This window comes from Malus sylvestris, chromosome 4 (genome assembly GCF_916048215.2).
Source record: "Malus sylvestris chromosome 4, drMalSylv7.2, whole genome shotgun sequence".
NCBI lineage: Eukaryota > Viridiplantae > Streptophyta > Magnoliopsida > Rosales > Rosaceae > Malus > Malus sylvestris.
This window is the reverse complement of record NC_062263.1, coordinates 27,305,499-27,319,090: the sequence shown is the minus strand read 5'-3', so window position 1 is coordinate 27,319,090 and position 13,592 is coordinate 27,305,499. Positions and strand designations below refer to the sequence as shown.

Here is a 13,592-nt window from a genome sequence, read left to right as displayed (position 1 = left end):
TTTTAAGAAAAGGCAATATATTTCATTTCAAACCTAGATATGCTAAATAGTGTAAGGGATGGAGATGTGATGTCCTTCTCAAGAAGATCACTAATAATAATAGAAGGTTCATAAAACCAAGTACAATCACCTCCTGAATGGAGAGCAAATCTAGCAAGTCTATGAGCAACCGAGTTTGCTTGGTGGAGGACATGGATAGCAGAAACTTCAGAGATCACTTGCATCAAGAACTTTGCTTCCTCTGTAATTGGTCCGATAAGAGACAAATCCATAGAGGACAAATTTAATGCAAAAATAATCTGAAGTAGATCCCTCTCTTAAATAATGTTTGAAAACCCCTTCAGCCACATAACCCTTTAGTTATTGACTTCATTACATAAACCTTCCTTAAAGAACCAAAGTGAAACATCTCAAAAATATAGGGGATAAATATGTAAATTGACTTTGACCAAACGGAATAAACTCTTTAATTCCTCAGGCCCAAGGCCCAATAGGCCCAAAAATAAAAAACCCGCACCGGAAGAAGATACCGCGGTCGTAAACAACACCGGCGAACTTACAAACCAACTGACGAAGAAGCCTTAAATTACAAAGTTACCAACTCCTCTCCAAACTCTCAACCAAAAAATTATAAATTCCAAATTCGCCGGGGCCACGTGACTCGCCGTCCCCGCCACCCTCCTCCCCGGATTTCCGATCACGTGACCCCAGTCTCAGCCACCACCGGAAGAAGAATAATCCTTCCAGTTTACCAGTTCATTTCCCTCATCATTTCGCATGACAAGGCGCGAAACCAACGTATCTGATTGTCCGTTGGATCCATAGATTTTGTGATTGTCCAGTGCGAATCTGAATCACGAGCTCCGTTTCCATGGCGACGAGGAATCGGACCTTGGTTTACAGAAAGTATAGGGATGCGTTGAAGAGCGTCCGCGCTCCCACGAGCTCCTCCGCTTCGAGCTCCGGCGCCGGTGGCGGCCCGGTCATTGAATTGGTCAGCACTTCGCTTTTGAATCCCAATCGGAGTTATGCTCCGCTCAGTACTGAAGATCCCGGTAATTCAAGGTCTCTCTCTCTCTCTCTCCTCTCTCCTCTTCTGTGTATGTTAATGGAAATTTTATGTTTAATTTAAGCTTTAATGGAAGTGTTTAAGATTTAATGAAGTTAAAAGTTCAGAGAAAAACATAGATCAATAGCAGAAAAGAAACGAAAGGTTTAGATAGTGGAGAAAGAAGAAGTCTTTTACTGGAAGTGTGCTGAATGCAGATTAGGTCACACTGAATTGTGATATTTAGAATCTTAGATAGCAAAATTGGAGGCTGGATTGTTGTTTATTAGATCAGAGATATTGTAGTTTAGGCATTCGATATCGGGTGGATGATCACTAGGTGCGGTGCAAATGTACAATTCAGAACTTGCAGTGATGAACTTCTAGGATTTTAGAAGCAACTGTCCTCGAAGATGATTCATTAGATAAGAGCATTACAATTTCTGGGTTTTCGTATTTGAAATAATTTTTTTTTTTTTGAACAAACGATAGTATCTACACTAAGGGGGTGCGGGAGTGGGCTAAGCCTTACAATAGGCTTGCCATAATAATTTGATTCAACTTCTCCTTTGGCGAGAATCGAACCTAATACCTCTCACTTATAAGTGAATAGGAATACCACTAGACCGTAGTACTTAGTGGCTCGTATTTGAATTAGTTCTAATATGTTTGCAATGTGAGTCCCCAAATGGTTTGGCTCTCCTTGGACCCTGCTATGCTAGAAGGTTACTGAAAGCCTTTTAGTAAGTTTGAGACGTTCGTAATTACTGAAATTTGTTGCAAGAAATTGGTGGATTGATTTGGTTTCGGGGGAACATTATCCTTTGTTCTTCTTACTAGTATGCACAGAAAAAGGCAGTGAATCGGGTGCAAGTATGGATTTTTTTAATTTATTACTGTAGTGAAAGTCATTGTGTTTTTATTGCTGCAGTCGGGGTGTACTTACTGTTGGTCTACCGCCAGCATGGGTGGATCTTTCGGAAGAGGTAGCAGCAAACGTGCAGCGTGCACGGGTAAAAATGGCTGAGCTGACTAAGGCTCATGCAAAGGCTTTAATGCCTTCTTTTGGAGACGGTAAAGAAGATCAACGTTTGATTGAGAGTCTTACGCAAGAGATAACTAATTTGATAAGGAAATCTGAGAAGAGACTACAGAGGCTTTCTGCAGCTGGGCCTTCTGAAGATTCAAATGTTAGAAAAAATGTGCAGGTAAGAGTTAGAAGCCACTAAATATTTTTGGCAGCGCAGTAAATGATTAGGTTTTCCTTAGTCTTGTTTATTCCAGAGTGTTGCACTCTTGAGTGGGGCGTTATCTATAATTCAAGTAATCCCAAAGAGCAGTGCTAATGTCTGCATGTTTCTTTTGCAGCGCTCTCTTGCCACTGACCTTCAGACCCTGTCAATGGACCTTCGCAAGAAACAATCAACTTATTTGAAGCGACTCAGGCAGCAAACAGAGGTGCGAAAAGAATTTTACCTTTTAACCATTCAAGTCAGTGGATTGTTATACATCATACCTTTGTTTCAACATTCTGTTGTTACTCTGGCTTGATAATCTAGTTCATACGTAATATTTCCATATACTTTTTGGAACTTGGAATCGTGTCTCCACGTTCAGTTTGTATACCGAGGGTAACTGTGTGATCTGACATGTAATTGGAAACTAGTTAAACTTATAGTTATATATTTTCAAACATTTCTGTTGTTTCTCATTTTTGGTGATACAGGGTCAAGATGGGGATGATTTAGAGATGAACCTAAATAGAAGTACATCGAGAATGGACGGTGATGATTTGGATGACATGGTAAGCTTTCTCCAGTTGATAAACATTTTCTCAAGATCTTGTCAATCACGACAAATATGAGTGCACTAAATTCCCTATACAGTGTATTTGTAGTGTTGTTGAGTGATCAAATTTTAAGACATTTTTTACCATAGATGATCGTAATATGATGATAATACACGTATCCTGTCAGATGTTTAATGAGCGTCAGATGGCCAAGATAAAGAAAAACGAGGCATTCACAGCAGAAAGGGAAAGAGAGATCCAACAGGCAAGTGAAGATCTTTTCGTTGTTTCTAAATTGACTGGTGTTTGATCATGCTTCTTTCGCCATTGACAAATACTCGTTTCTCTTTCCAATAGGTTGTGGAGTCTGTGAATGAGCTTGCTCAGATTATGAAGGATTTGTCAGTACTAGTGATAGACCAGGTTAGTATTCAATGTCCTGTGGAGACATGAATTTCAACAGAAAATCAGCCATTAACTAAATATCGTTTCTTAAACAGGGAACTATTGTTGATAGGATAGACTACAACATTCAGAATGTAGCAAGTACAGTCGATGAGGGCCTCAAGCAATTGCAAAAGGTACCTTTCTTACGTCGTCAATCATCATACTTCATCTGTATGTTGTTTTCAGATTCTTTTCCGTGTGTGTTCTTGTGGAACATTATGTTTAACGGATGGGGGGCTTACAGGCTGAGAGAACACAGAAACAAGGGGGAATGGTGATGTGTGCTACCGTACTCGTTATCATGTGCTTTGTCATGTTGGTCCTCCTAATCCTCAAGGAGATATTCTTTTGATCTACAAAGCGAAAGGTCAGTTGATTCCAGATTTTGGTTTCGTTCTAATTGTCATAACCCCTCCCTTCGGACTTCTAAGCGTGCAAAGATGCTATCCGTAGCAGAAGATTCGACAGGTTTTGGAGTGCCCTAGTTACATATACCACTTCAAGTCACTATTTGTGAATTCCTACTAATTTCTGGGTATTACTGTATTAGTAGAAAGAGGGGAGGGGGAGAGGGGTAATGATTCATTGGGGAATGATCGCCCCGGAACCTGTATAGAGCTTTAGATACACGTTCTCCTTGGGGAAGGGCGTTTTCGTCGAAGGATCTACGTTGATTCTTCCGATTTTCGTTTGCCGGGATTTTGTGCCTTCATTCCCCAGAACTCGTGTGTAGGATGACGCGTTTATTTGTTCCATTACATGTTTGATCATTCACTAAAGCGAAATACATCAATTTTAGCTGTTATGCACGGTAATGATTCGCGTCGCTTTGATTCTCTCTAGTTTCATTCAATTCAAGGGCGATAAATAATCAAAGGGTGTGCGGGAGGGAAAAATGGTGTGCGAAGATCAGTTCCTTGAAGTCGTTAATCAAGGAATTAATGTTGAAAGCCGATAAGAAATCGCGGTAAGTGTGGTCAGCTATGTGATTACTAATGAAAAGATCTGCATATTTTCATGCAACGGATGAATGCCCAGAAGCTAACAAACATCGACAATTCTAAACAGAAACGAAAGAAGTAAAATTTCTTCATCATATAAAATATAACCAATAAAAGGTATACCTTCCGGCAATATGATTCGACTCCGACCCAACAACAAATCTTGAACCTGAAAACAGGACGACGAAGATTCAACAAGAAGACGGAACCGTAAACAAGAACAGAAATCCTTCGACTGTCGGACTATAAAAACAACGTTGGGAGTTCCAAAACACCTCCGATCAACTGTAGTAGACATGGGAGACCAATATATGACATGACACCTAAAACAAATGAAGACTATGAAAAACTCAACGTCTTTTGCTTCATGGGATAATGACCCGACCACCGGAAATAACGACTCTCCAAGAAAATAACTCCGGTTCTTTCTTTTAATATGTGGTGCTGATGTCCATATGATCAAACCCATGAGAGCCTGAACCGATTTAAACCAGCTGGTTCAAACACCTGAGCCAGCTACCCCCGACAACAATGAACCCTACAACAGGACTCGAACACAACATGACGCCTGACCCGACCCGACTGGACTGGACTGGATTATTGCCTTGCTGAGGAATGCTTCTGCAATTGATAGAATAATACAATTCTAAGCATCAATAACACCGTCCACATTCCAAACATGAAATTATGGATTTGTGAAATGTGCATCACCTCTAGCCGAAGTTGAATCCACCAGATGGGACAGTTGGAACGTCATTCCCTCCAAAGTTGAACGCAGCTGGAGCAGCGTCACCTGGTGGCATTGTTTCATCATCGTCCTCCAACCAATATGTCTCAAGCATCTTTACTGCCTTCTCATAAATCTCTGTGTTGTCATGACTCTGGAGACTTTCAATTTTCTCTAACCCATCAGCATCTTCAATCGCTTGAGCATAGAGATTCACACCCCCGGTAGTCCCCAGGTTCTTCTCGGCTTCACCAACCTTCAAAATGTTCTCCAGGCCCTCTAAACAGACGGTAACAATTCTAGGATCTGGGCAGACAAGAAGATCACAGAGTGGCTTGATACACCCTTGACTAACTAGAAACCTGTCAGCGAAAAGACAAAATAAATCAGCGGATAAGAAAGCTTCATACTTCATATAAAAAAAAAAGTTAACAAGATTCTCTTCATACTTTATCTGTTCATGAGAACCGCCAGAGGTAGCATTTGAGATCGCCCATGCAGCCTCTTTCTTTATATCAAACTCAGCATTTTGAAGCAGATTAACAAGAGGACTGATTATATTTGCTTCAACTACAGCCTGTTTAATTCAAAAAGTAATTGGTAACATCAGTACCTCGGATGCGAAACTTGACAGAAACTCTAAATCAAGTTCTAAGTTTCATGATTCCACGAATGTAAATATATAAAGAAACTAGAAAATCTTTGTATTACCCGGATCTGATCCTTGTTTCCGGCCGTGATGTTTGAAATAGTCCAGCAAGCTTCCTTCTTGATGCTCTTTTTGTAATTGTTAGTCAAAAGGTTCAGCAGGCAAGGAAGAGCTTGATGTTGGATGATAACCTAGGAAGAAACAACAGCTCATTAAATCCAAATGCAGAAACAGAAATGTTACAACGGCAAAGGGAAAATCTGTCTGTTATTCAAGTAAACTTAAAATTCTGTTATGCCCAACTACAATTGTTCCCCCTTTAGCTCCATTTCATCTGTCTAGAGAGCAAAGATGTTCACCATTCTCTATAGGGGCAACCAAAGAGAGAATAATATGCTGAGCCACATATCATCTATAAACATCTATGTGGGAAACAAGACAACTAAAAAGCCAAAGAGCAAACAACCTGAGTTTGCATATCATCTCCGGTAACAATATTTCCAACCGTGCGGAGAGCAGGAATGAGAACAGAAGGGGATGGATGCCTGGAACAATGCTTAGGAAGGTCAGAATTTCCAGAACATAACAATAAGGGAAGAAATACGAACAGGGAACTGTAAGCACCCACATTAAAAGCTCAACAAGCCGGGGGCACACTCCAGATTCAATAACAGCTTGGATCTTGTCATTTGTACCATCAGAAAGATAAGAAAGAGCCCAACAAGCATCAGTCAAAACTTCTTCATCGTTTGAATGAATCAAACGCGCAAGAGCTGGAAGGGCAGGCTTAACCTGAAACAAAAATAAAAAATAAAAAACTCAAACAGCCATTCTTGGTATGGACACAACCTGAATTGACTTCCCTACAATAGGACCTATGTTGCCAACATATTACAACAGACTGTACTACCAAAGCCATATAACACCTAAATGACTAAGTTCAGAATCTTTCAAGTTAAACATAACTAAAAAACCCTAACCTGATCAAATGGAGGCTGTGGTTTGCCCCTGCAAAAATTTGACAGTGTCCAAGTTGCGTTTCTCAGCATAGAGAGCTTTGCATTCTCATTAAGCTGCGAAAGCAATGGAAGCAAAGCCCCATTACCAAGTACAAGATCACGGCATCTAGGGGAATCACCAGCAACATTTCCCAGTGCCCAAACAGCCTGCAAGTTAAAGAAGACAAAGGAAGTGAATAAATGACGGTCAACATCTACATTAAATAAATATAAACTAGAAAGGAGCAACAAAATAAACCTAACAACTTGGAGCAAACCCTCAACTGATCTTCCCAATGTTTACCTGCTCACGAACATCATCACTCGGAGAACTAAGCAGTTTCACAAATATCGGAACAGCTCCGTGATCAATTACCACCTTTGTATTATCAGATGTCCCAGAAGCAATGTTTGTAAGAGCCCAAGCAGCCTCAAACTGCAGAAAATTGTATGCAAAAATTTTTAGCACATAAATAAATAAGATGGTAATCAATAACTGAAACATTAATTAGAAAGTATCAAACCTGAAGTTGTGGAAAATCCTCCCTCATTAGAAACTCAACAAAGCGAGGAACGACACCCGCTTGTATGACTTCCTCAATCGGAGGGCTACGTTCTAGCATGTAGGGGAATATAACAATCAATAGGAACGTACAGTCTAATGTATGAAAGAAAAAAAAAAAATTGTACAGCCACAAACGTCTACTAACCAATTGAAAGCAACTTCCTAAACTGAGTTGTTGCCTCAAGCTGCAAACTGCCCTCATCACCCCAAACACCAGAAACCATGGATGGTAAATGCTCTAGCTGTATCAAAAAATATTCAACCACTATTAGTATTATCTCCAACAAGACGTCAAACCTACCAAAAGTTAAACCATAATTAACATGTTCTACAGGAACAAAAATAGGAGCATCGATTTTCCTTTCATTTCAAACTCTAGAACGTACCATAAAGTTTTTGTGTGGAATTGCATGAATCATTAATCAGCAACAAACACGACACAATAACCTCAACACGGTTCAGTAACTTCAAAATCTAAACATTTTGGAACCCTAAACAATATCTCAAACTAAGGCAAGGCTTAACCAAACAGCAACAAGTCAATGTGATGCTAAAGTCTACTAAATAGAAAACACTCCATCCTCGCATGAAAAAACAACTACAGCAGAGTGAGTAATCAGCATGCATCTAACAACCGCTCAAAGGAGTAAAACTATTTCCGCACCGATCACAATCGCCTACCCACAACTCTTAAGTCTGATTAACTCTCCAAAGAATCAAACCTAAAACCGACAGTTACTCGGGCAATAAATTTCGATCGTATGCACTAAAATCAGCTTCCATTTCAGCTAAACGCCTGAATTAAAATTGAATGTATTTGATAAACACAGTAACCAATTAATCAATCCAAATCCAACAAAACACAGAGTGACCAAAAGCGTACATTCATCTTAATCAGTAAAATCCCAATTTAACAAACCCTACAAATCAATTCAATCAAACCCCCAAATCAGCCAAAAATCAAACATTAGGTTTCACCTTCTTATCCAGACCGGAGGAGTGAAGACTGGAGGGCAACTGCTGAGTTTGAAGCCCCTCGCGGCGCTTCTTCTGGAGGCTCTCTTCTCTACGGTTCTTCCTGATCTCCACCATGTTGTCCTCCCTCCGACGCCGCCCCTCCTCTGCGTCCACAGCCACCTTGTACCTGTTCCGGCGGACCTCCGCCCTCGCGTTCGGCCTCAACGACATCGTTTCAATTCAAATCAAGAATCGGAAGCCCTAGGAGAGAGAGATAGGGTTTTAGCGAACAGAGGAGAGAGAAGGAAGAGAGAGAACGTGGGAGTGGGTTTGTCTTTGTGTGGTTTTTTGAAGTGAGAGAGAGATGGGGAAATGGAGACGATTTTTATAGCGTTAGTGGAAGAGTGCGAGGGTGTTGGGATTTTAGGCTCGGATCGGCACGTAATTACGGAGATTGCCACACGGTTTGAATTTGAAGATGAGGGGAAAGGTGTTACTTTCTTTGGTCTTGTTCGATTGTCCGATGATGGCCAATTGTGTTTTTTTTTATTTCAAAACCGGACCCAAACCGGTTCATTGAGAGCTTTATTGTTTGACCCAACCCTAGCAAAGTGTCTCGAAATTGCTATCGGCCGGTTATCAAAGTCGATTGGTCACGAGTGGTATACCACGTATTTTTATATAAATTATGAAAAAATTTATTTTTTAAGTTATTAACTTTTTAACATACATATATTATTATTTGTATAGTAACAAGTGGTGTAATGGTCATATTGAAAATGGTTAACCACTTGCGAGCCATTTTTCGGCCAAACCAATGCGAGTTAGCCATCGAGAAAGTTACCATTATCTTCGTCTCAACCAGAAGTATGATTTTGGTTTTTGAATCACTCGATTTCCTTGAGTATTAAATAAGTTATGAACGTTTAAAGTTTACCTAGTTTCTGAATAGTTTTCCAGTTTTCTCACAAATTGGTCACCTTTCAGACTATTTTCTGGCCATCTCCGGCAACCATTGGTCTTCCAAATAGATATAATCTTATTCTACATTTTCCTATCTTCATTTTGATGTATTATGGATCAAATTTGATTAATTATCGATTGAGTTACGAAACTTTGAAAATAGCTCAAAGAGTTTTTAACAATGACCAAAATCATGGATGGTAGATAATCTCATGATCATTTCTATTGATTTTGAATCTCATGGATCATTCATATGGATTATACAAATCTCATGGATCATTTTAGATATTTAGCATATAATTATTTTTGTAGGAGCAATGCGACTACTAAATTTACACGACAGCAAAATGTAATCAAAGTATATCAAAAAAGAATTAATTGTCGAAGGTAATTTTAGAAAACTAAAATGAGTATGACAAACCGAGGTGTTTGACTTTCCTTGAAATTTCTTATAAGGTCAGAATTGTTTTATAGGAAAAAATAATGAATATTTTAAAAATATTAAAAATCACTTATTTTTGTTTTTTTTAATAGGAAGAAAAATAGACTTCATGGGCTTCTCTAAACCGAAGTTTATCGGTCCCGCCAACATGCCCAGTAAAAAAGAAGGCCTTAAAGAAGCCCAAGTCAAATCGACAAAGGGCTTAGGGAAAATAATTATTTTCTTTGAACTCATAGGATTATAAAGTAAAAAGTGCGGTAATTAAGCGATTAATAAACTTCGCAACTGTTAAATTTCACTATATCATGCTTTTTTTTTATTTCACTGTGTGATAGCTTTCAGACTACATGGATTGAAGCTCTAGTTATATTTTTTTAATGGTATTGTAGTTCTTGTTCTTTAGAGAAATATGAGCGTTTAGAGACGAAATTTAATTGTACACAAAACCACTCTTATGAAATCATGAGCCTAATAAATATAATTCTTCACAACGGCCTCGCACAAGATTTCCTTCTGAATTTTTTATCATTTGATATATATATATATATATATATATATATATATATATTAAAATCTCTTTCTATTCTCAATGAAATTTTACTGGTTGATTTATGCTCACTCTTGATATCAATTCATTCCGATTCTAAGAAAATGTGAAGATTTGCAAAGAGCTTGTAACTCAAATGGTTAAATAGTATTTACTCATGCATTCGAAATTATAGATCGATTTTTCTTTTCCCCAGTATCGTTTGTATCAACCAAAAAGAAATGAGATATAGGACAAGTAATAAAATATGTCAACCATAATGATTATTCTCGAACTCGTCAAACTTGAAATCACTCAATTATAACTGAAGGAAAATATCAGAGTGCATCTAGCACCACTAGATTTTGTAGTCTAATAGGAACATAACATTTGAGCTTGGTGCAAATGGGGACATGATAACGAATGTAAGACACGACTTTGGGATTGGGAGGGGTGGGGGGTCCAAGTAAAGCAACTTTGCCAAAATTAAGAGAGAATTGTTGATTGAAATCCAGTGTTTGTCCCACCTCTCTCTCGAATCCAACCACACCAAAGTACAACCACCCCACCAGATGATTCCATTTCAATGGCTTTCATAGAACCAAAGGCAACCTCGCAACAACACCACACTTGTTCCAAACAAATACCGGTACTGGATTCGAACCTTTCAAGAGACAGAGAGGGGCGTTGGAGAGAAAGATTGTGTGTGTGGTAGGCTAGTGGAATTGGCTAATGGAGATCGCATGATTTAAATTGAATGATCTGAATTACTGAATCTATGTGCTTCGAAGTGTAAGATCCGGTGAGGATCTCAATCCACCTAACTACTGTGGGACTTGGAATTTTAGACAAATAAAATCCCTAGAATTTCGTTTGAATGCAAAGATACCTTGTTGAATGATAGGATTTAAATGCAACGCAATGTTGCCCTATGTGTCGGTCACTCTCCTCGCATGTCCAATCCCTATCCTTGCGTGACCAACCATTATGCACGGAGGCAAGGGAATGACGTTGTATACACTTGGCTCTTGTAAGCAGATTTATTTCCCTTATGTTTTTTTTATGAACGGTAGCTTGCTTAATTATCAATCTATTTCAAATGACCTAACATAGAAAACAACGAGCTAATGATCTAGTGATAAAGAGTGGATTGCAAGGTTTCATTCAAACCAAAAACTAGAGGCCACGGGTTCGAAACCCGCTGCTGGTGTGGAAGCCAGACTTGTGGCCAAAGAAATGTTGAAATACCTATGTGAATCTTTCCGACTTCCCAAAAGAGTGGATAACCATGGAATTACCTCGTTGATGAAAAATGAAATGGGCAGAAAGACTTTGACAATTGTAAAACGTCTAAAATTGAGGCATTATTTAGTGCATATCAAATTTTTAATTGTGAGGTGAAGAGTAATCAATAAAAATCGATCCGAACCATAATTGTATAGACATTAAATTAAATTAAATTAGAAAAAGAGACCAACAAAAGAAATAAAAGTAAATAAAAATTATTACTAAGGGCACCAACAAACACGTCACCACCAACAAACTGGATTTAACCTACACCAACCTAACCACCTCCAATCACATCTTAATCTGGGAAATTAAGGAATAAAATTAAAATAAAATACAATTGGGTGAGATTATTTTAAACAACATGTTACTTAACATGATCCGGTACATCGCGCTAGCAGCGAGACGTGCTGCGCTTCGCTGTGTTAGCGTTACCTCTCGAAGAACCGACACGTGGCTTCTTGTTCGCCGTTGGATCCATGTCGCTGAAGTCGAATCCCATCATCCCATCTCCACCGACCATATCGTTGAACATCCTCTGGAGATCTTCGAAAATGTCCCCCTAAAATAATCAAAATTGTAATTTTTTATTTTTTATTCTTGTCAAATATTAGATTAAAAAGTTGACGGAATTCGAACTCAGGCCAAGATGCGAGAACAATACTCATCTTCATTACTATGGTAGAAATCATTTAGATATGCTTTTAAAATATCTGAAAGCGTTTTTAATGAAAATATTTTTAAAATTATTAATAAAAATATAAGTAAATCTTGAAAAAACAATTAAAATATTTCTTGAAAGAATCATATAACTAGTGCTTATTGCAAAAAATACTTAAAATACTTTTAAAATCTAAAAATATTTTATTTAAAAATACATTCGGCCATATTAAAAACACATTCAAACGATCCATCGCTTGCATCAAATTTGTAGTTAAACACCCCGAATTTTTTTTTTCAATCAACTGATATTACCATAATATCCCTTGACAAACGCGTAACGGAAAGTTTATTCCTAAAATTACGACATTATCCTTACCTCGTTTTTCACGTTGTTCATCATGGACAGCATTTCGCCCATGAAATCGCAAAATTCCTGCCCACAAATTCACATAAATTCAGGGACATAAAAGGAAACTGAAAAACAGTGACGTAATTTTCTTTTTACTGTTCTTTTCTTTATCTTTTTTTTTTACCGCGCATTCCGTACGGTGAAATATTTTTAACGCACCTGGTCTTCCTCTTCAAGGGGGTCGTAGAACCCGGCGTCGTACATTGATCGCTTCGTCTGATCTGAGAGAACTGCGGACAACCAAAACGGCATCGTTAGCGCGAAAAAAAGAGAAATTCAAAGGTTACTAGGCTTTTAACTAACGACGTCGTTACGAACGAAAAGTGGCAAAGTTACCGGAGTAGGCCTCTTGGATTTGCTGAAACCGCCGGTTGGCTTCTCCCGCCGCCGTTTGGTTTCGCGCCCTGTCCGGATGCCATTTCTTCAAATTTAAAAAAAAAAAAAAACCAAAAAATTCATAAATTTACCATGATTTCACAAAAATTCAGCTTTTCTAATGACAGAAACGACGTCGTATGGATTTGCAGAAAACAGAGAACGATGCATTTTGAGGAGGGGGAATTACCAGAGCGAGCTTGCGGTAGGCGGCGCGGATATCAGAGAAGGAGGCGTCCCTGCGAATCCCAAGGACGGCGTAGTAGGAAGATCCGCCGTTGGATCCTCCTTCCTTATCCATCACTCCACAAACCCAACAACAATAAATAATCAAAAATCGAAAAATAGAAAGTAAAATTAAAAAAAAAAAAAAGAGCCTTCAGAATTCAAAGCGAAGGAGCTTCGAGAACAGCAAGCTTCTCTCTCAGACCATGGGGGCAAAAGGGGAATTATGTGTGTATGAGAGCCTTTCGGAGAGAGGAAGAAGAAGAGGAGGCCCTCTGCGTTCGGTTTTTTTTTAGTGGCGACGTTTGTCTGGAGACGGAGAAATATCTTGGTTACAGATTCGGCGGGGAAGGTTCGAGAATTTCTTTCCGTACGTGCAAACTGACTCCGTTTGCCTGGTGGCTAGATATTTTCTTTTGGCATATCCATAAAAGGGCCTGAAGTTAAGTTGAATTACGGGCCATTGGGCTTTTTTAAAGCCCAGGCATGTCGGGTTCTCAATTGTCGGATCCTTATGCCCA

General features: G+C 38.9%; 3 protein-coding genes across 3 annotated transcripts; 1 reads left to right on the top strand and 2 right to left on the bottom strand.

Annotated features, from left to right (window-relative positions):
• The first annotated feature begins 563 nt into the window (after window positions 1-563).
• On the top strand, window positions 564-4,099 carry LOC126618943 (syntaxin-43-like). The gene is made up of 8 exons (XM_050287175.1): window positions 564-1,065; window positions 1,980-2,256; window positions 2,417-2,506; window positions 2,775-2,852; window positions 3,025-3,102; window positions 3,195-3,260; window positions 3,338-3,418; window positions 3,529-4,099. Exons 1-8 carry the CDS (start codon window positions 872-874, stop codon window positions 3,634-3,636), a joined length of 972 nt encoding a protein of 323 aa, XP_050143132.1. The 5' UTR covers window positions 564-871; the 3' UTR covers window positions 3,637-4,099.
• Window positions 4,100-4,360: 261 nt separating this feature from the next.
• On the bottom strand, window positions 4,361-8,547 carry LOC126618942 (importin subunit alpha-2-like). Its single transcript, XM_050287174.1, has 11 exons — window positions 8,203-8,547; window positions 7,370-7,466; window positions 7,184-7,275; window positions 6,964-7,095; window positions 6,642-6,827; window positions 6,290-6,453; window positions 6,128-6,206; window positions 5,724-5,852; window positions 5,462-5,589; window positions 4,997-5,374; window positions 4,361-4,906 (listed from the first exon to the last, which is right to left on the bottom strand). The coding sequence occupies exons 1-10, from the start codon at window positions 8,410-8,412 to the stop codon at window positions 4,999-5,001; spliced, it is 1,593 nt and encodes a 530-aa protein (XP_050143131.1). The 5' UTR covers window positions 8,413-8,547; the 3' UTR covers window positions 4,361-4,906; window positions 4,997-4,998.
• Window positions 8,548-11,598: 3,051 nt separating this feature from the next.
• LOC126618941 (uncharacterized) lies at window positions 11,599-13,359 on the bottom strand. Its single transcript, XM_050287173.1, has 5 exons — window positions 13,037-13,359; window positions 12,808-12,892; window positions 12,631-12,701; window positions 12,439-12,495; window positions 11,599-11,961 (listed from the first exon to the last, which is right to left on the bottom strand). Exons 1-5 carry the CDS (start codon window positions 13,145-13,147, stop codon window positions 11,794-11,796), a joined length of 492 nt encoding a protein of 163 aa, XP_050143130.1. The 5' UTR covers window positions 13,148-13,359; the 3' UTR covers window positions 11,599-11,793.
• Window positions 13,360-13,592: the final 233 nt, after the last annotated feature.